At 49.0% G+C, this 22,813-nt stretch overlaps 1 protein-coding gene across 2 annotated transcripts in view; it reads right to left on the reverse strand.

Annotated features, from left to right (window-relative positions):
• The window catches only part of LOC125728010 (guanine nucleotide-binding protein G(z) subunit alpha-like), a 30,698-nt gene extending 7,885 nt beyond the window's left edge, over positions 1-22,813 (reverse strand). The window contains exons 1-2 of one of the 2 annotated variants that reach the window (XM_049005036.1): positions 22,670-22,813; positions 4,528-5,786 (exon numbers count right to left, since the gene is read on the reverse strand). In XM_049005036.1, the coding sequence (XP_048860993.1) occupies positions 4,528-5,250 (723 nt within the window). In that variant the 5' untranslated portion in view covers positions 5,251-5,786; positions 22,670-22,813. Of the gene's footprint in view, positions 1-4,527; positions 5,787-18,547; positions 18,800-22,669 lie in introns of those variants that run through there. The other variant, XM_049005037.1, reaches the window with a different exon arrangement.

A 22,813-nucleotide genomic window follows, 5' to 3' on the forward strand; every position in this document is an offset into this window, starting at 1 on the left:
TGTAGGTCCCCTCCCTGAAACCAGCGTGTTTGCTGGGGTGGGGACTGCTGTTTCAGCACCGGGGCTGTGCAACTTATTGTACTGTCAGCACCTCCCAACTCCCCCCCTGCTATTACCCTCTCGAAGTCAAATGAGGACAGTAACTGTGACCCATAGAGAGATAGCATCTCGTCTGCGCTAAGCGCTGGCGGCTGATGGGAGGTGAAACCCCTGTGTGTGTGTGTGTGTGTGTGTGTGTGTGTGTGTGTGTGTGTATGCTAGCCGCGCTCCCTGTCCATGTGAGCAGGCCTCGGGGTTCCATGCACAACCTGCTGCAGTACTCAGCTCCATGCTCGGCTCTGCGCTCCACTCTGGCTCACCAGTTTCAGCCGCGCCCACCCCCTACTGCTGGGAATTCAGCCCAGGAGACTCCATGCAGAATCACGTAGAAATGCTGCACGCAGGGGGGGCAGTGCCTGGGGTCTGTCCATCCTACTGCTCTAGATAACAATATCGACATATAAATGATGGCAATAATTGTGCTGGACCAGGTATGAGATCCAATCCCCGGACATTATGCCCCAGGGTGACTGGGGGGGGGGGGGTGCAAAATCTTTAGCCTTTTTTTCTGTCCCCCTTGATGGCACACACATTCTGCATCTCATTTGCTTGGCTCCCACACCCTTTTTTTTCCACATGGGGGGGCTGTTGAGTAAGTTGAACCCCCTGCTGCAGTCTGCTGAGGGACCCGCCCCTCCCCCCCTTCTCCCTCCCCAGCTCATTGTCAACAGGATCAGGTGCGTGTGTGACTGGCCTGTTGCTAGGCAACGGCCTCCATGGAAACCTGCTCAAATTGAAGAGAGGGATAGGGGGGAGAACAAACTGATGGGGTGAAAAGGGGAAAAAAGACAACTTTTAATGAAGGTCTGTTAAATAGCGTGGGGATGTTTCCTTCGGTGTGAGACCGCATGTTTCTTGCTGTCTGACGGGTTTGTTCGAAGAGCTCACAGTAATGACAGCTTCGTCCTGTTGGTCGATACCCCCATCACCTAGTGGAGTGTCAGTGTCAATGTGCACCCTAGCGATGAGACTCCCCACAGCAGGAGTAGAGTGAGGAGCCGGAATAATGTTGAGTCGCGTCCCAACAACAGGGACAATGAAACCTCAGGCTGTAAAAATCATACCAATGACCTTCCTCTGGAATTACCCTGCTGCCCCCCCTCGCCGGGCTTTGGAGGTGGAGTCCTGGTGGTCCTGGGTCTGCGTCTGGCTTTCTAATTACACCAAGTGGCTGTCAGCGGACGCAGGGCCTCATCTCCACGGGTTGATCAGTTTGTACCGAGGCTTACGTATGCTGACCGACACCCCTTTCAGCCGCATTACCACCGGAAAAAAAAAGAGATTCGACCTCAACACTGTTAGTGACAAAAATTATTCTAAAATGCTTCGTCAACCAGGATTTTCGGAGAAAACCAGATGATGATAAAAGTATTTATGAAGCCAGAAACTACGAGAAAACGTACTTTCATCAGCAAATAAAAACAAGGCGAATATGTCAGGAAGAGTCAAATTTGAAACTGATCCAATCAGAAGCAGCATCTTTACTTAGCGTTGCCGGTAGTTGCGGATGATTGGAAAATGTTGGTCTAATCGGATTCAAGCACGTAAACTGTGCAGTTCTGTCTCGATTGTCTATCTGTAATCTCGTTTTGTCTGTGCTTGGCTCAAATGACTTTTATCATTGGTGACTATATAATTTCTGCATGGTATAAAATATTACAGTGGTCTGTGTCACAATCAGTTTTAGGTAGTGAAAAACCTACAAAGGTATGGATACATTTCTCAATAGATGCAAAAGAAAACAAGAGTTGCGAAGCGAAGGGGATAAGCGACACAAACCTGAAGCACAATGAAGTGAATTGGAAACAAATTCTTTTGATGTGTTTGTAAAGTTCACTGTCATGAACTGAACAAGATGCAGAATTAAACACATCAATGTGGGGTTTAACTAGTCAAGTATTGGTTACATTGTTTTCATTATTCAAGTCTATGCTCTGCTATTTATCCTGATATGAATGCAGATGCGAGTAAATTTTGGTTTTATTTATATTTTATTTTAGGATACATAAAGCTTCTATAGAACCACATTTGAATTAGCCTAGTGTGATGTTTTATATTACAACAGTTCAATTTGTGTCCCTAAAGATTGTACGCTGAAACATAATGCCATGCCAGAACAATAGCTTCATGTATGTCTCCTTCTCAAGTGGATAGAACCAGAACAATCTATATTTCTGTCTCTGTGTGACTATAGATAATAAATTAAGTGACATTTACAAAGAGACTATGACTAAATCTGTTACTTTCATTGACTGCAGGTGCTGTATATTGACTAAACTTAAGTAGGTTTAGTTGACTAAATATGTAATATGTAATTTTGTAGACTAAAACTAGACAAAAAAAATAAAAAGATAACTAAAAGATAACAAATTAAATAGCATTTCCGTCAAAGGACTACAATTAAATCAAAATACGCTGTCAAAGTTAACTGTGCCCCTAAGGTGCTGCTCTATATGTTACTCCGGAAGGTACCGTTTTCCTTTTCTGGTCACACACACACACACACACACACACACACCCGCGCATGTCGAGTAAACATATCCTTAAGGGGCCCGCTCATTCATTTCTATGGGAAAAATGCTAACGCTAACTTAACCTTAACCTCTACCCAGCCTTGACCATAAGTAACCAAGCAAAATACAAGGGTTTTTGCATTTTTAGTTTTTTCATTGCAGTCAAAAAAAATTTATTAAATTGAGCTTTCCCTCAAAAAATCAAAAAAATGGATATTCATCATGTTGTGGAGACATTGTCTAAGGTAATCATAAGGTAAAGTATACCCGCTTGCGTCCACACACACGCACACACACACACACGCACACGCACACACACGCACGCACACGCACACACAGAGGCCTATAGCTGCTCACCATGGTGTGACCAGGGGAATTGTTGTGCTTTCTTGGTGGGTGGGGTGGTGCTAGTGGTGGTATTTGAACCCACAACCAACTGTCTCGCCCTTCTAGGAATGTTGGGCTCTCATCTCCACCCATGTGGTAAATATAAAATGACATTTTTCTCTGGTTGGGGGGGGCAGGGCTGAGCTCTTTGCTGTATGGCAGAGATTTACTGCAACTCTTTCATCTTCCTGCCAGCGCTGCCCCTCCACCCACAAGCCCCTGCCAGTGGCCACCGCGCCTTGGCTTCGGAGAGGCTGCATTGGGGGGGCCGGTGCCCCCGGAAGAGCTTATTACCCAGGCAGAAAGGGTGAGAAAAGCAATTACAGCATCGGCGGGACGCGCAGCCCTAAGACCACCAGAGGCCTGCTTCTGAAACGGCGATTAAATATTCTCTCCAGTCTATTAAAACACTCCACGCAACTGTGAGAGTCCTGCAAGCTCCGAGCTTCAGGTTCTGCGAAATTACCGTGGTGACTGCCACTTCTGCCGGTAGAATGCTTGCACATCCCTCAAGGCAGACCCAGGGAATCACCTGACATACATCTGGTGCATGGTACCATCACCAAATACCACATCAGGTAACACAGCTCTGAGACGGTGCGTTTGCTTATCGGCAGCCCTTCCCAGAACGCTGTCGTAGCCAGAACGACCTGAGGGGTGCAATCAGACTGAGAGAGCAAACTGTGAGAACCTGAGACTCAGCGATCTTCAAAAAATGTATCAATTTCTGCCTCTGTAAGGCTGCCTGTGCTCATTAATATCTCTGCTGTGAACAGGGCCTCACTGTCCATAAACACCCTCTAACAGCTTTCTGTCAATCTGGCAGGCTAAGGACCAGTCATGTGACAAGTCCATTCATTTGAGTGTCATATTTTTTAACTCAACTACCATCACCAAATAATGTCCCTGTCCCCCCCCCCAATCCTCCCAGTCATGTGGTTCTGTCCACCATCCCACTCACAAAGTCATACATTTTAAACAGCGACAAATAGTGTAGTGTTTAAACCATTCTTAAAGGAGATTTTTTTACCCGTAAAAAAAATCTATCAACCATTAATAGAAAATTTTATATCAGCTAATATAAAACTTTCTTGTTCTCAGAAAAAAATAATCCTCCACTGTTTCCAGAAATGTTTGTGTTGCAGTTCATATGAAGAATCAGCGAGCAAATTTATTACTACTATTTATCATTATTACCAGCAGCATCACCCTGAAATATGCCAGTTTTATTAATCACAAACACTAAAGCGTTAATGAATGTAGCTAATTCTGTAAACGTGGCCACCTACATGAAAAAAATATGTGCAAATTACATATATGATTTCCTTTTCAGTGGTATAAAAATGTAATGCTCCACCGTTAAAAAAATGTTACTTGGAAATAATTGCTTCACTCACGACTCAACTGAAGTTGGGTGGATCTTAGTGTGCCTCATTTAGGTTGAATTCCCCTTTAAGAGATGGGCCTGTAGTCTCACCCAAGCCCTGCCCTAAACCCCACCCTAGACCCCTCCCAGATGGCCTCTTACCGTCTGGTTGTCCTCGTACAACTTGAGGTCGTAGCCGCTGAGCTCCACGCAGAAGATGATGGCCGTCACGCCCTCGAAGCAGTGGATCCACTTCTTCCTCTCGGACCGCTGTCCGCCCACGTCCACCATCTTGAAGGTGAGCTCCTTGAAGGTGAATTTGTTCTCCACGATGCCCGTGGTCATGTCGCGTGAACGCAGGATGTCCTCCACTGTGGGGATGTAGTCGGGGGCGGCGATGCGGTCCAGGTCGTTCAGGTAGTAGGCAGTGTTGTCCTCCAGGTGGTACTCATTGGAGCGACAGAAGCACTCCTGGACACCGGCGTCGGCCCAGAGACGCTTCATGACCCCCAGCAGTTCGGGCGTGATCTCGCCCTTGCTCTCAGCTGGCCCGGTGAGGGCAAAGAGCTGCACAGCGTCATAGGCGCGGTCCTGGTTGTGGAAGTCGATCTTGAGCGTGCTGAGGGCGCGGATGATGCGCGTGAGCGAGTCGATGGCGTTGTAGAGGATGAGGGGCTTGTACTCCTTGCAGGCCTCCAGGTTGAAGCCCCCGCTGTGGATGATCTTCATCTGCTTGACGATGGTGCTCTTGCCCGAGTTGCTGGTGCCGAGCAGGAGCAGCTTGATCTCGCGCCGCTGCCTCTGGCTCTCCGAGCGCAGGTGCCGGTCGATGCGGCGGGAGCGCCGGGCCGCCTCCTTCTCCTCTGAGCTCTGCCGGCATCCCATGATGCTCCTCTTTGTGGGGCGTGGCCAACAGAGCACGGTGGTGGGCAGAAGATCAAAACAAAAAAGTTTTTTTTTTTTGTTTTTTAAAAATGATACAACTATCGCTTTTCTGGATGTGTGGGGCACTTGGGGAAATCAGAAAAATCAGCTTTTTCCCCCCTTTATTCTGTTTCTTCCGGCCTTCCGGGCCAGTGTAGGAATGTGGTCCTACTAGGATAGGATGGGCAGCTTGGGTGGCGCTCTCTGGTGGCCAAAGGTCATATCAGCGGCCTGCGCCCCGTCAATGCCCAGCTGGGTGGCGGCTGTGTCTGGGACTGGCACACGCAGAAGACAGAGACCTCTGGCTGCCCTCCTGCATGGCTCCCCTGCTGCCGCTTCGGGTTGCCCCGGCGGCGCTCATCTGCTCCCCTCCCTCCTGCCCCCACCTCCACCTAGAAGTGCTTCAGAACTCCGCTTTGCGTGAAGATGCGGAGGCTCCTGAGCGTCTCTCCTTAGAGGGCTCCTGCGATCTGGGTCCCTGAAGGTTGCGGGATCAGCTGACAGAGAAAGTGGGGAAATTAAAAATTAGGGATAAAAGGACAAGCAAGAGATGCACCTGAGAGATTGGACCCCCCCCCCCCCCCCCCCCCCGAAATTCTTCCCTACGGAGACTACTGGTCATTCCTGCCCTCATTCATTTACAGTAGCGCCACGTCCAGCAGGCCACAATTCCATCCCAAGGTCACGTGGGGTGGGGTAGGCATCAACCAGCAAGCATCTCCCTACAGCATGCACTCAAGTGCCCTCAACCGACCCACTGGCATGATCACATGATCACATGATCACATGAAAGGGGAAGCCCAAGCTGGGAGACTCCACGACAGCCTTCGACACCTCTGTGGGTGGGGTCTGTAGCTCAGCCTCTCTCTGCACAGGTTGGGAAAGGGCATAGAGGCCATATAACCCCATAAAGCATAAAATACATCAGAATAATGAGAAGATTAGATCATGCTTCCCTGTTCTTTGCCTGCTGCAGGGCAGCCAAACAGTACGGTTCCTCTCAAAACAGGGCAAAGACTGATCTGCAGAAGTGCCCTGCAGGGAATGCACAATATGCACATGAAGTAACACAACATGCAACATCCAGTGTGATTAAAGAGAAACGCCGATAATGACACATGCTCAATACAGACAGCACATCTCAGCAGACGTTTCGCTACATTAAACATGTTTTATGCTTCCCGGGGGTCATCGCTTCTCCTGCATAATAAGCTCGAGGCATTTTTCTTGCAGCTAAAGAATTGCATTAAAAGCATTCCAGGAATTGCTGGCCCGTGCAGTGAAAAGGCCGCTGAAATGCATGCATGGACCACGGCATGTGAGTTTACGGCGTCTTAATCAGCTGTTTTCATGCTGTCTTGTGAAGCAGTGCCGTTCATCTTCTTTATTAGGTTTCAAGCTCAGCACATCCTGCAATGTGTGAACCAGTACCTGTTGGTCAGCCGTCCAAATGCTGGATCAGCTTCTGCGATAATTAATCTGCTCTGTCATGGCACCAGACAGAGAACAATTACTCTGAATTACCTTGAATAACACTGCTCCTGTCCAAACTGATCAACCTCCCCCCCATCTCACGCTCACATTCCACTCAACGGCGTCATACGATCGCCTAGTTCAGACCCGGTAACACGCCCTCCTTGCAGACTGCGAAGGCACAACTGCCTTTAATATCACAGACATTTTTCAAATTCCCCATTCACTACAGGTCACTTCACAGCAGAGTAAGCGACGCCCTCGGATTCAGCACATTCCTACGCACTCCGACTTTCGGAAATCCAGGCCAGCTACTAGAAAACATGCCCTGTCATGGAAGCAGGAGGCCCTATAGAGGGAGATAGTGGGCGTCTGCAGGGGTGGAGCTGGTACCAGTTTGGACTCGCCACGTGGTTCCTGTCCACGCTAACTGCTTTTTGACCGTCGCACGTTCTCTCTCTCTACTGCCTTTAAAAAGCAAACCCACCATGTGCGAGGTGTCCGAGACCATGAGAATGATATGCCAAGCAACCGGACCAGACCGTCCCCAAATCTAACCCGCCCAACAGCAAACACCCTCGTTACTCCTCTGACCCCCTCTGCTTGGCCCCCCCTGACCCCCGATCAGTGGCCAGGAGAGTCACTGTCTCTGGCCAAGTCTACCTCTATCTCCTAAACATGTACATCAATGAGGGTATGTCTACAAGGACACTGTAAATATCCCTGCTTTAAGACTGAATGGTAGCGTCATCACATGACAATCAGGAACTGGATGAGGAAAAGGCCATCGAGCTAAATGAAGAAACGATGCTTTGTGGAGGTTCGATTAGTGATGGATGAGTGATGACTGTACAGCTTCACATTTTGTTTGGCCAACAATGATTTGGACACACCTGGCTAGAAAAGACCACCCCTCTGCTCATAATGTGTAGAACTTTGCACACCACATCGTGCAGCGGGCTGTGGAAACTCTGCAGAGACAGAATGAAGTCTATGCATGAGGTGTGGTATCTAAACCCGGCAGGAAGCCCCTTGCAAAGGTCAGCAGGAAATCCCCCCCCCCAGATTAACAAGAAAGCTGACGCAGCTGAATGCGGGATTATTATAATTTTTGCTAATTCTTGCCAGTTTATGTGACTTGAAAAAAAAAATTTAGCTTTCAGAAAATATCATAACATCCAATAGTCCTTCTGTAGCATGAACAACAGCGACTCCCTAATATCACAAACCTGTAGGTCTGTTGAAAAGAAAAAAAAAACCCAATTATTAGTTCCGAAAATAAGTTGGGATTTGGTGCGAGGTCACTCAACGGTATTTAAAGAGACTAACCCACACTTAAGCTGTCTAGACAATGAAGCTGCACCTGAAGCTAATTATCCATTTAATTCACCAGCCTGGGAGAAATAGCAGCACGATCAAGGATGGAGACACGTGGGCTGCCTGGACAGATATGTGATTAAGCAAACTTGAGTTAAACCAAGACACAATGAATAGAGGAGAACATGGTTACATCTGAGCGCAAAAAGGGTGTAATCCCTATATGCAAATGGGAGAAAGGTTTAACTATAACAAACGACCTAATCGTGGTTAATGATATGTGGGGATTCTCAGAAGGTACAAGTAGCTTAGGGGTGGGACCAAAGTGCACTGCTGGTGACAGCACTGGGAATTGTCACTGCATATGACTGGCAGTGTGGCTTGTCCTGTCACTGGGGGAGCCTGATCTAATGGTTAACCTTCCTAGAACAAAGGTCAGTTTTCCAAAACATGCATCGTCATTGTGGAAATGAACAAACCAGCCAACCAGGAGGTGGAAATACTGAAAAAGAGAATTACCAGATGGGGGCGCACTGTTGGCTGGGATGGACCAGTGCTTTGCCCACCTCTGCCACCTCCCTGTCTTCTAAGCACCAACACTGCCCCCTAGAGGGAGGGGGGGGGCTTTTGTCTGCAGGCTGCGTTGGGGGCTGTGCATGGAAGATGGGCCAGGTGACACGGCAGGCAAATGCAGGGCAGCGTTTGATTTGTGGGTTTGACTTTAAATACTAAACCCGTTAAAGTTCCATTTGCGATCTCCTTATTCCCCTGTAAGAGATTATAAAATGAGACTTCAATCAAATAAAAAGATTTGAAAGAACAGAACAAATTATATAAAGTACGTTTTAGCTATAATTTTAGTCCCTACATGTAATTTTTAATGATTTATGTGTTTTTACAAACCATTTACTGGTATGTATAAATGAGGCATATATGGATTTTTGAATACTGTCTCTGTGCTCTAGACTTGCACTGCAGGTGTAACTAAGCTCTGTCTTGAAAGGTGACAGAGGCCCAACTGGGAGTCACTGGGAATCATGTACACCAGTGTTTCCCCGTCCGGTCCACGGGGACCCACAGACAGTCCATGTTTTACCGGGAGCTGTCAGGGAGCAAAAATGTGGACTGTCTGGCAGGAAGCTGGGAGGGAGCAAAAACATGGACCGGCTGTGTGTCCCCAGGGACCGGATTGGCAAACACTGATCTACACACATCACTGTCTTTCTCATGAACATAAGGTAACCCTCAGCTGTGTGGCCAAGACCTTCTGGCGGTGTGCATGACTTAGCAACCAAAAAATGCCATAAACACAGACCACCTCCCCCCCCCAGCCCCCTTTTGTCACATAGGAGGGATGTGTACTGTGTCCTGTTTGGTGTGTAGCTCGCTGCAATCGGTTGCTATTTGCCCACACCAGTTAATAAATAAAATGAACCGTTTGGCAACTCTGACTGGCGGGGGCCCGCATACACAGCATGGTGTGTGAAAGCCCCTCCCCCCAACTGTGCCACATCAATCCACATCCAATAGAATTGCCACGCTAGGGGCTGGGAGACAGCCAATCACGAGCCTACAGGCAAAACTCTTCAGCAGAGTCTCTCAGCCTAAGACAGTCAGACACAGTACCCCCAGAAAATATACATGTTTATTTCGAAAATATTTCACAATACATGCCTTTTCTTAAAACTTTCCTGAAGTAAGAACTATATTAAAAAGTTTAGTCAAAAATATTTCTGTGTATGAGCTGTAATGCTGAGGACTACAACGTCAGAAAAATATTTTTTTTTTCAACCGTTTTAAAAGCTACTATTTATTTCGGGAGAAGTTACTTATTTCTTTGTCGCTCGCAATTTATAACTTTGCCAGTTGTAATGTAACTTATTTCACAATGTTTATCTTATTCTGAAAAAAAAACTTAGTATCAATGGACTTTGACACAGAAGGCAAACTGGACTTTCTGGTTTCGATCCGAATGCATGAGGTCCCAGAACACAAGACCGCCCCCCCTCGCTGTGAAACCCGGGACACTGTGGGGTTTCTGAAGGGAAAATCACATTTTCAATGGATGCTTTTAAAAAGCCCCCCCCATTAGTGGGAAAAAGGTGTCAGGGAGACATATGGGGGTGGTTTGCATGGAACACCTGACCTTCCTGTGAGGGGGGAGGCAGGTGTGGGGGGGGGATCGGCGCTTTTCAAACAGATACTCAGTAAATATACTTTAATGGGTACACATTACATCATTACTGGGCAAACGAGCCCTTTTCAAAACGTGTTACGTGGCTGTTCAGAAAGACTGATGGCACCTCAACAAGTGCCTCGCTCTCCACGGGGAGACGCTGAAAGTTCATTAAGCGAACAGCTTTTTTTTTGGGCAGAGAACCTCCTTTGATGAACACTTCAGTGAATGTATTTTACCTTCCGGGACAGCAGCAGACATATTCACCTGTAGCAAATGGCCAGCTGACTGATTTAGGCACTGCAAAGGTGACCTTTCCTGGAGTCGTGTTCGGCTTGACCATTTTGTGCAGCTGGGAGTAGCATTGGAGTGACTTAACATCTCGCTCAAGGGTCCAACAGCTGGACTCCTCCCAGCACCTGGGACCCACAGCATCACCCCATGAACCAACATGCTTGGTCTTTAGTTGAGATTTCACTTTAACCATGAAAGCAATGAATCCAGGTGAAGTGAAGTCATTGGTATGGGGCACTGGCATATGAACCCATGACCCCCCCTGGCAACTGAATGAACCCATCAACCCCCCACCACCTGTGTGCTGAAATTTATGAGGATGGCAGAAGGACACTGTCACAGGGCCGAGCCAGTGAGAACAGCGGCTTTTCATTAAAGTGCCCCCCACCCTGCGTTTATGTTATCTACTTGTAGCATCTACAAATGATAGAGCAGACTCTGAGGTTTAACGTATCGCCAGGGGACGGGTCCAAATGACCCCACTGACCACATCAGCACTATAAGCCACACAGCTGCCATCTGTCTGGAAGTAACAGCACAACCATTAAAATATCAGATAGGGGAGCCACACCAATGCAAGATACACACCAAAGACAACTGGTGAGTCATTGCTGGCTGTAGCAGACATTAAGTCTGCTGTACTGGACAGCCCAGGTTTTCTGAAAAGAGGCACAAAATTCCGGAAGCATGGAAATGAGTCAAAAAGCATCTCCATGACGGCTGAAGAATACATTCTCTGGTATCTGCATGCAAATTTTATTCACTTTGCTTACTTTTTTTACCTGATTATTTATTCTTTCATGCGGGACAAATTCCTTGTACATCCTGTACTTTGCAAATAAGGTGTTCTGATTTGCAGAGGCTGAGACTAGTCAACCTCTTATGGAATCCTGGGTGAAGAAACACCTCAGCTACCACGGAGGGAGAGGAAGCTCTGGCCTGACATCCGTCAGCGTTTTCACACCTGTGTGCCAGGTGGGAATTTTGCAGGATTTTCTAGTCTTCAGTGGGAAACAGAAGCTGTGTTTTCTAGTTTTGCCAAAACAGCTATTCTCCAAACAGCTGGACGAGAGCACATCCTGCATGAAGATCATGAATACACATCTGGGGCACACATTACCAGAACACCCTACTGGGTGAGCTGGAACGTAATCTTCACAGCGTGGAATTCCGGGTTCCCAGTTAGACCAGTTTGACCAGTGCTTGTTGTCCTTTTATTCTACCTGTGACCATGAACCTGGAGACCCTCACAAGGTGAGGGAGATTGAAATGGCCCAGTGGAAGGCATGTGGTTGGCTGCATTTAATGCACCTGGGCCTGTTTATACAGGAAACTGAAAAAAGGTTTGTGTTTATGCAGTAACTCAGAGAAAAAGTAACGACCCTGCAGTCTCCCCCCCCCACTCCAAGATCTACCAAAACTCTCCTAAATCCCTTCTCCCAGGGGTTCTGAAGCTCACAGCAACTGTCAGCACCAGCAGAGCCCTCTAACGTGACCAGCGAGTAAAACGGAGCGACTCCATTGAGTGCTACAGTCGCCAGTGAGAGCGCAGGGCTCCCAGGGGCCACATGCTCGCTAACACGTTAGCGACCCGCATGGTCAAGGTCCCGGTTAGAGTGTACCAAACAAAAGCGGGAGCATCGCCCCCCCCCAGAGCCGCTCTGACGCATGGCATCAAGCCGGGTGCAGTGTCCTGCTATTCACATGACAGCAGTGTCAGCTCGCGCCGGCTAATGTGACCCGCATCCGTCCTGCGGGAACCAATAAAATAAGCAGAGGCTGTGGGCAAAGGCCCGGCCGCACTCAGAACCAGCAGTCCTCCGCAGGGGCGACTCTGCTCATTCCTACCATTGACGTCTTGTGCCTTCTGCTGTCAGAGCGATCTGGGAGAATGGCTGGAAATTGAAGTGCTTTGTTTTATAAGCCACTGATCTGACTGGTTTACGCTGGTATGTCCTGTAACGCCTACGTATCACTTCCTGACGATGCTGTTCCCTTTTCTCCCCCCCCCCCCAGCCCCCACCTATTGCTTTAAACAATAAATTTTGAGCGCAGTGAGCCAGCTGCCTCCTTCAAGCCTGAGAAATCTGGGGAAGAAAATGAGAGCCTGGACAGTGCAAATCTGGAGAGTTTTCATGCAAGGACCGGTCATTTATTCCGTGACAATGTTGTCAACTCCAGCGGTCACCCGCATGCTGCACCTTTGCTCACAATCACACCCCGGACTCACCTTCCCACTGGCACCTTGATCCAGGTTCCTGGGCAGTTTCACACACTGAAAAGGATTTGCCAAAAGCCACACCCCTTGTGTCTCTCGCATCACCTGATTGGTGAAGAGGCCATGTGCTCATCCTCCCTGCTGCCCGTCCTGGCAGGTACAACAGGACCATACAATAACCCCCCCACCCTTCACATAAAGTGACTGGCAACATCTGAGCTGTTTTTTCTACACAAGTAAGGATTATTCATACCTTCCGGGTTACAGCCAAATCATTACTTTTGCTAGAAACCTTGAGTTTTCACAATGCATGTTAAACTAGAATTCTGTAGAAACTAGAATCTAGTAATACACACAAATGTTACATGTGTTTACTTCCAAAATCTACAAAATCTTATATCTAAGCGTTTGACCAACAAAGTCCACATCACCGCAAAATGATACATGTTCCAACCATTGGTGCATTTTCCCAGAGAGGATCACGGAGCCTATCCCAGGGTGCACTGGGAATAAGGCCCTGGATTGGATGCTTGTCAGCTGGGGGACAGACACTCAGAGTCACGCAGTCGCACACCCAGACTCTAATCCATCTAACCGCATGGTTTTGGACTCCAGGAGGAAACTAAAGCACCCCAAGGAAACTGGTGCAATTTAGACCAAATGTGCACACTCCACACATGGTGGGGGGGGCTGAAACCCACAACCCACTGAGTGAGGTCACAATGTTACTCACTGAGACACCATGCTGCACAGTGGCATACTGCCTCAAACATGCGAGAAAGTCTAATCTTTCACAGCGCTACCCACTGAGTCTAATACAGCCTGAATCCAGGCCCAGCCAAAGGCTATTAAACCGTCCTTCTGAGGTCATACGCCACTGCCCGGCCAATCACCATGCAGCTGCGTCTGTTTCCGTGGTGACCAGCTCCGGGTTTGTCGCGTGGTCCCAACAGAATGTCCTGCGCTGCTGGCAAAGGGCCGTCCCAGGGGAAAACAGGCATAATCAATATGACAGTCAGCTGCCTACATACCCCCACGCCACAAACGGTCAAGTCCCAGTGGAGCCATACTGATAGCTGGGGGGGGGGGTGCGTGAGCACAACGATCTGCACAAAAAGCTGTCACAGGGAGCAGGTCCATGTGTTCTGGATTTGTACAAAAAAACAGAAAGAAATATATGGAGAAGGTGTGTTGCATTGTGGGTAAAACATGCTTGAAGAGTTGCTGTGTATTATTGCCATGATTATAAATTTTGAGTGGCCTGCTTGATGCTTTCAGACGCTTACTGAAGAACGCACTCTGCGGTACGGCAGCGTAACCCTTCTTAGGACAAAGGCACGGCGATACCTGCTGCATGCCAGAGACGTCCATCCGCAGTAAATTACATAACTCGCCCCTTCCTGGCTCCATCCCAAAAGCCACCCCCAGATAGGCAAACTCCCGTCGCGGCGTGATATTGGCGTCTAATATTAGAGTTGTCCCGTACTGAGAAGGTAATGACCACAGATGGGCAACAAACCGGAGATGCGAATGACTCTCCGGAAACTGCAGAGCAGGACGAACAGGTCGTCCTCTCAGCGGGTCCCATTCATGCCTCCTAAGTTCCACTTTTTTCTAAGTGGGCAAATTAAATAACTGCATGGTCGATGTGACATGTATGTTCACACGGTTACAAAACGGCTACACAAAGCCCACTAAAGTCTAGCTGTTTCAACTAGCCTTTTAATGATAATGTCATCCATCCATCCATCCATCCATCCATCCATCCATCCAACTTTCAACTGTTTATCCAAGACTGCACTAAGGAGGGACACACCCTGGTTGATATTCCAACTGATGGCATCATGCACATCATATAAGAATCATCTCCTGTTTCCCAAACAGAAACAGAGTCACGATGGACTGCTGGTCTGGAGCTGGGAGCGTTTTGCTGGGAAAGGATCCACTCATAGCATTCAAACAAGTCATGTGACAGGGAGTGGGCGGGATCAGCAGTTTGTTAGCGGCCCCGCCCCATGTCCCGTGGGAGGGCAGAGGTGGGTCATACGGTCATATGCTGACAGCTTGTGTACAATAGCATGTCTGTGCAGGGGCTGCGGGGGTGTCTTGAAGGTGAGCTCCCGACATGGGGGGGGGGGGCTGTTTGTACCACAGTGGAGCAGACTTTTCCCGTAAAGTAGAGCAGGCAGAGAGGGGGGAGCACTACTCTCAGGCCAAAAAGAGAAGCAAGGAGACAGAGAAACACTCATGGTGTGAGGGAAAGACAGGCAAACCCACAGGGATTCTATCCGAAACACAGCCAAAACCACAGGGATTCTATCCGAAACACAGGCAAACCCACAGGGATTCTATCCGAAACACAGCCAAAACCACAGGGATTCTATCCGAAACACAGCCAAAACCACAGGGATTCTATCCGAAACACAGCCAAAACCACAGGGATTCTATCCGAAACACAGCCAAAACCACAGGGATTCTATCCGAAACACAGCCAAAACCACAGGGATTCTATCCGAAACACAGCCAAAACCACAGGGATTCTATCCGAAACACAGCCAAAACCACAGGGATTCTATCTGAAGCACAGGCAAACCCACAGGGATTCTATCCGAAACACAGCCAAAACCACAAGGATTCTATCCAAAACACAGGCAAACCCACAGGGATTCTATCCGAAACACAGCCAAAACCACAAGGATTCTATCCGAAACACAGCCAAAACCACAGGGATTCTATCCAAAACACAGGCAAACCCACAGGGATTCTATCCGAAACACAGCCAAAACCACAAGGATTCTATCCAAAACACAGGCAAACCCACAGGGATTCTATCCGAAACACAGGCAAACCCACAGGGATTCTATCCGAAACACAGCCAAAACCACAGGGATTCTATCCGAAACACAGGCAAACCCACAGGGATTCTATCCGAAACACAGGCAAACCCACAGGGATTCTATCCGAAACACAGGCAAAACCACAGGGATTCTATCCGAAACACAGGCAAACCCACAGGGATTCTATCCGAAACACAGGCAAACCCACAGGGATTCTATCCGAAACACAGGCAAACCCACAGGGATTCTATCCGAAACACAGGCAAACCCACAGGGATTCTATCCGAAACACAGCCAAAACCACAGGGATTCTATCCGAAACACAGCCAAAACCACAGGGATTCTGTCCGAAACACAGCCAAAACCACAGGGATTCTATCCGAAACACAGCCAAAACCACAGGGATTCTATCCGAAACAGCCAAAACCACAGGGATTCTATCCAAAACACAGTCAAACCCGCAGGGATTCTATCCGAAACAGCCAAAACCACAGGGATTCTATCCGAAACGCAGCCAAAACCACGGGGATTCTATCCGAAACACAGGCAAACCCACAGGGTTGCTATACGAAACACAGCCAAACTCATGAGGTTTCTGTCCGAAACACAGCAAGACTCACAGCGTTCCTGTCCAAAGCACAGCCAAACCCCCAAGGATTTTGTCTGAAACACAGCCAAACCCACAGGGATTCTGTCTGAAACACAGCCAAACTCACAGGCTTTCTGTTAGCCGTGCAGGTGACATGCATGCTGTGTTTGTATTATAGGTGTCTTTCTCAGACAGAGAGTAAAGGGACTGGTTCCTGCCTCCTACAGCGTGCAAGATGCTGACTAACTAATTAACCGAGTCAATCCTCTTATCCAGTGAGTGAAGTAATCCCTGGAAATTATCTTCACACGAGCACTGTACACAAGATGCACAGTCGGCATCACAGTTTAACATGAGTTCGTATTAGACGATTAAAAATAGCCATTTTATGTTTTTTTACACCTGTAAGTTGCCAGAAAGATCTGTATTTTGCCTCTGGTTGTCCTGGTTGGAGACTAAGGATTACACTGTAATCCCTGAGTTTGCACTGTGAGTTTGAAACCTGATAAAAATGTCTGTGTCACAGTGACGTTTCAACTGCGATCGTTACAAAAAAGTGATGGAAAGAATTCACAGCAATCAGAGGTCAAGGCAGAAGTTCTGGGCACCAAAAGCAGAGCATTAGCAGAAGAAGGACACCAGAATAACCAGGATGGGTCGGTGTTTCAACCACAAAGCCCAGGATGGAGAGGAGGATCTGCTTAGCTTAATGATAGATCCTGATAAACACCAATTCCTCTCGCAGAGTCAGATGAGAAACGTGTTTTAAGAAAGGAGGAGCGTCTGTTTCAGTCAGAGAAAAACACAACAACTGGGCAGCTTTTGAAAGCGGCAACATGTGACTTGCTTGCTTGTGAACGCGTCTGTGCTCCAGGATTGGCCAAATCCACCCTCGCCATCAGTCCAGATGATCAAAATGCTAGTCAACTTTGTCACAGGCTAAGCCGCTGCTATAACACCACATGTACCTAAAGCTCAGGTCCGGTTACATCTGTTCGCCGGTCAACACTTCTCCACTGGAAGTGACGGAGCTCACAGCACAGCCATGCATGTGTTAAACATCTTTTCAGTTGTATAACTGTAATGCCCGGCTCGTCCGCTCCTCGTGTGTGCCACGCCCCCCTGATTACCCACGTGTGCTTCCCTGATCGTACCCAGCTGTGTCCGATTATTCTCAATCAGTCCTGTCTATTTGGGTCCATGTCTTACCAGAGTTCAGTGTCTGTCATTGATGTTAGTCAGTGTCTGATGTTTCCTGCCCTGAGTCCTGAGATTAAACCCCGTTTTCCCTTACTTTGCCCGCTTGCTTGTTCCTGCTCGCTCGCCTGCCTGTACGCTCACCCAGCGAACGCGAGCGTAGCGTGACAATAACAAACTTTTACTGTTGAAGTTTTCATTTTCAACCGCAAGAGAGAAGGAAAAATCATAGTAAGATTCCTTTTTCATCTTTACTAGGGGAAAAAGCTCACTGGACTACAGAAATAAGATGTGATTTTTCGTTTTGTTGAAAATCTCAATCGCTGCTGGGCTGGATCTAAACAACAGATCTCTGCAGGGTGTTGTAGATTTACAATAGATTTATAGTTAATTTCCTCAACAATAAATAATTCAGGCAATTCATACAACAAGACCCTTTCGTCTGGACCTCGTGTACCATCACCTTCACCTCTAATTTCTTTTGAGACATTCTGCTTCATCAAACCTAAAGCCCGTGATGGAGAGGAGGATCTGCTGGTCGCCGTGGTGACCAAACCAAGGTTTCTCGGGGCTGACGCATGAAAAGCTGTCATCAGCAGGAAGTCTGGATTGAGGAACATGTGCATGACCCATCTGTGTTGCTTCCACTCACACTGATAATTCATAATCACCGTCATCGGCAATAACAATGACTGCTTAGCTCAAGGGGCAGCTGCAGCCACCTACGGTGAGAGTGGGCGGGGAAAGGAGTGAACCCGTCAAGCGGTTCTTCAATAAATTACGTGGGGCACCAAGATTGTTCATTTGCACTCGGTGCACCAACAAACAATTATAAGATGCCATCTGATTATTAAGAGCAGGAAAACATGCAAGTCAGGCCCTAAGCCTTGGGGTGCCAGCAAATGTAACCAATGTGCGCAGATACACACAAACTGTCACATGGTTATAATAACCACCCCCACAGCCTCCGACACATTTACATTACAGGCTACGCAGCTAAACCCTGGGTGAGAGAGTAGGGACATACCAAGTCTTGGGCGGGGGGGGGCAGGCCAACCTTGCGTGACTCACCATGATAATGAATACCCCCCCCACACACACACAGAGATAAAATGGACCAGCCCAAAGCATGCTGTTGCTCTCAGGCTAGCGCTTACCGTGTTCGGCCAGCAGGGTCACATCAGGGCTGCCAGGGGTGTGTCCCAAAGGCCTCCGACCGGCCAATCATAGGCCTCCATCAGCGCGTGTGCATGGCACAGAGTGATACGCTGCGTCTCTTCATGCCTCCCCAGCCCCCTCGGGCTACATGTTGTGATGCAGTCTCAAAAAAACAAGCCCTTAATTTGTTTTGCACTCTGGACGCCGATTCTGCTCCTCAATGCCCCTCTTGTGTGGCCGGCGGTCAAAAAACAAAAAGGGGTGGGGGGCACAGGAAGGGCATGTGAAGGGCCCCCCACATGCTTCCTGTAGGCCCTGACGTCAATGGGCCGATTAGGACTGGCGTTTAAGACAGGGCGGGGTCAGGGTCACCACCATGCCGTACATGCCGTAAACAGCAGCGCGTCCCCCTCAATGAGGGTATTGTCACCGGCAACACCCCCCAACCCCTCCCCCCCCCCCCCCCCCCCCCCCCCGTGTCTATCCTGTAAAGTAGCAGCTCCCGAGGCAAGCAAGGCGCCCACATTCAGCCATGGCGTGGCAGGGGGGGGGTGTCACGGTGGCTGCGAGCGCGTACTGCCATGCGGCAGCCATGCATGGAGGTGTCAGGGCCCCTCAGGTGTCTGTGGAGCCTGGCGCTGTGGCTGCTTAACAGGGCGTCCGGGGAGGGGTGCCACTTCTGGGACGCCTGCACGCTGCACCTAAAACAAATACTGATATCACACCCCCTAACCTAACTGATTTCCTGCCTGACTTATTCTGGGGGCTGGCTTTGAACACATAACCTGTATGTGAGCACATTTGCCTTGCAGTAATATAGGGGCGTCAGGCGAACCCCCTGTCACAGACAATCCCCGCGGCTGGATCACTGGCCTTACTCACGATAACTAGGTGTGCATTTTCTATTTTTTTGTGAAAAGGCAAGCAGATCAAGAAGAGCTCCTGTCTCTATTCTATTCTATTCATTGTTTCTTTGTGTTTCTTTGTGATAAACTGCTACTACAAAATTACTAGGTGATCTAAAAAGGTTTATAAAGTATCAATCTTTATTGATCCTCACAGACCTGCATCTTCACTTTCACTCACGTCGGGCTCCATGTTTTCACCTCATCTGTCTGTGTACAAAACAGATTCTTTTGCCCCCGATGCCCATCCAGAAAAACCGATTATGTTTGCCAGAGCGGGGCACCGCCATCGATCACAAACCCTTATGCTGCAACTGAAATATCACACGTGTCGTCTCTCATTCTGTCCATTATGTAAATTTGCAGCTTAATACCCGCTGGGTACAAAGGAAATTTGGATCAGATCAAGAGAACGGAGGGTCACTGTGGGCAGAGCGTAGATCTGCAGTCGCCTACTAGCAGGGTTACATAATGTCAGAGGTAGACTTTTGCCCAGATAGTGCCCCGGCTCACTGCCACTTCAAGCTGAACGACTCGTGTTCTGGGGCACGGATCCTGCCTAAGTGCACAAGCAAGGAGGGCTTAGCGAATTCGGCGGCGGCTCCACGGCTCGGAGAAGAAGCGGAGTGCCGGAGCGGGTGGGGTGGGTGGCGTGGAGAAGGCATGTAGACGGGCACCTGGGCACAGCACCCAGCAGTGCCCACCACCAGTCTCACGTTGTGGGCTGCAAATGAGTACAAGCCCAACGCACAGGTGAGGAAGCGCTGCGCAGAGGAGTGGCCCACACAGTCCCGCTCAGCTCGGCTTGGTCCTTACAGCCGTCGCTGTGACCTCTGTGTCTGGAATCCACCTGTCCTCGCCAGGCCCAAGCTGCGACCCGACCTGCTTGCCGGAAGCCCGCCACCTGTTTCCCTGGCTGCCAGCTGGGTCGCGTTCTTCCGCGTTGGACAGAACTCGTGGCCTGGTGCCTGAGGTCGCTGACATGCTTCTCGAGCACTAGCAGAGCAAGCCTTTAATCACTTTAAAGTTGAAGCAAAAAATAAACCATGTGAGTGGAAATGTAAACCCAGGGAACATGTTTGGTTGGACAGCTCTTTTAAATCCGATACACATCATCCGAGACAAGTGGTTCAGGAAAATGAATGGGTGTATTACCCAGATGACAATAGCATTGAAGCAGCATGCTCTCTTGGGCTCAGACTACACATGAACTCAGATGGATGCAAACATGAGCATTGATGCTATGGCCTTATCAAGCATGTCGATCCAGAGCTCCTGACAGCCAACCACACATATCCTGGGAGGCAAACTGTACCCAACAGTGAACACAGCTAACCAACTCACCCTCAAAACCAACTTCATCTTCAGTCACAGTCAGGCTACCTGAACAACATTTCATTAGTAGAAAGAAGGAGGGAGTGAAGAGCTGAAGTTTGCGATTGAAGCATAAATGCTGTTCCCAGGGGCTTGACATTATTTTTAGCTTCCTTCAAGCCGCTAATTCGATTTGTTGCCCAGCCATGACGGGGAGAATACACTGACCTTTTATCGGGGAAAACGGGAGTCTTCATGGCAAAGGTGTACTGTTCACTTCACAGCCCAGTTCTCCCAGTTTGTGAACCAGCCTCTCATGTCCCTGTGTCGTTCAACCATATCAGTGGTGCTGGGAAGCTAAATTACTGTCGGGTTCAGCGGCTCCTGAAGTTTGTGCGCCTTGTTTTCATGAGTGGCGTACGGTACGAGAGACCGAGCTGCTCCTCCTCATCAATCGAGGTTTTTTTCCAGAAATTATAGTTAAAATTTAAACAGCTGCAGAGCGACCGGAATTCTCAGGCTGTCACAGAGATGTACTGCAGGGCATAGAGGCGATTTGCAGCCTCACAGCCTCGTGCGTAAACCGTGAGGGATAAAATACGATCGGCACTGCGATAAGACGGCACTCTGACAGTACGGCTGGCCGGCATAATATCCCTCCTGTAATCCTAACTCTCTAACATACAAACAGAGAGGAAGCTCTCCCTTTAATGACAAAGATGATTATTTCAAGAGACCATAAGACTACTTGATGCCCCGGTTTATTCTTGAAGAAATAATATTAATTATGTAATTAATATGTAATTTCACCTTCTTTACTTTTAACTTTTAACTTGGTTAGAGGAATTATTTAGGTCAGAACTGGGTTGAGGTCTATACAGGAAATTAGAAAATATGAAATAGATCATTTCGAAAGCTGTCAAGTCACAGTGACATTACCACACGCAGTGTTGCCTAGAGTACAGATACTTCTTCATGTCGCCATAATTAGTGTATTTCGGAGGCACCAGCTTCTAAAATGAAGGATGACAGTTTGGACGTGATTTGGGACGCATGTGTCAGTAAACATTGGGTCAGCACCTCAGTGTGCCCCGGCGACCATGTTAGATGAGAAGCTCGACGTCCAAACGCATTTTGGCGCAGACCACTGTCTCTCCGTCTCCTGCCGCTCCCTGATTTGCGCTGCCGTTGAATAATTCAGAGATGCCAAACGCTGGCCATTATGTAACGTCTTCTGTCATGTGCCATCCAGCCCCCCCCCCCCCCCCCACCCCAAGTCTTGTCTGTCTTTCCTCTCCCACCGCATCCCACCGCACGTGCAGCCACAGGAACTCGGCAGTCCCCTGGCATCGCCTTCCCTTCGCGTCCTGGACATTTCACAAGGGGTGCAATCCTGGGGGGGGGGGGGGGGGGGAGTAGGGGGGTGGGTAAGCTGTGATCTTACACTTCCTCCATCTCTCTCCACGCAGGTGGGTGCTGGACCGGCCGATCCTCGAGCCTCCAACCACCCCCCTTCACACACATGGCCGCACAGCACCTGCCAAGCCCGGACCCCTGCACTAAGCAGCTCAGCATGTCGCTCTGTGCTCACCCCCCTCCCCACCCCAGTCAGCTCTGTAGAGTGGCCACATACGCACGCAGATACACATAAACACGTTTGGTACTCCCGTCCGACGCGGGCTGCATCCCGTCGTCACGGCGACCGTTTCCCTCGGAGATCGCATCCCCGCACAGGGCAGGGCCACCCCAGCAATCCTGACTCCGTCCGCCGCCCCCCGACTTAGTGAGACCTGCCGCTATTGCGTGACAACAGAACGGCACAGGCAAAGGGGGGGGGGGGGGGGGACGTTCCCGGGGATAAGTTGGCTAGGGGGAGGGGAGATAGAACAAAGGTTTCCTTACTCAGTCAGGGTCCTCTGTCCATCGGCGACTGACGAGCTGAGAAAACATTCACGAGGACGCGGCAGGCTGCTTGCTGCTCCAGCCCAACTGACTCTCTGACATCCTCAGCTCTCTCTCTCTCTCTCGCCCAGCGTGTGCCCTCCC

This window comes from Brienomyrus brachyistius, unplaced genomic scaffold (genome assembly GCF_023856365.1).
Source record: "Brienomyrus brachyistius isolate T26 unplaced genomic scaffold, BBRACH_0.4 scaffold143, whole genome shotgun sequence".
NCBI lineage: Eukaryota > Metazoa > Chordata > Actinopteri > Osteoglossiformes > Mormyridae > Brienomyrus > Brienomyrus brachyistius.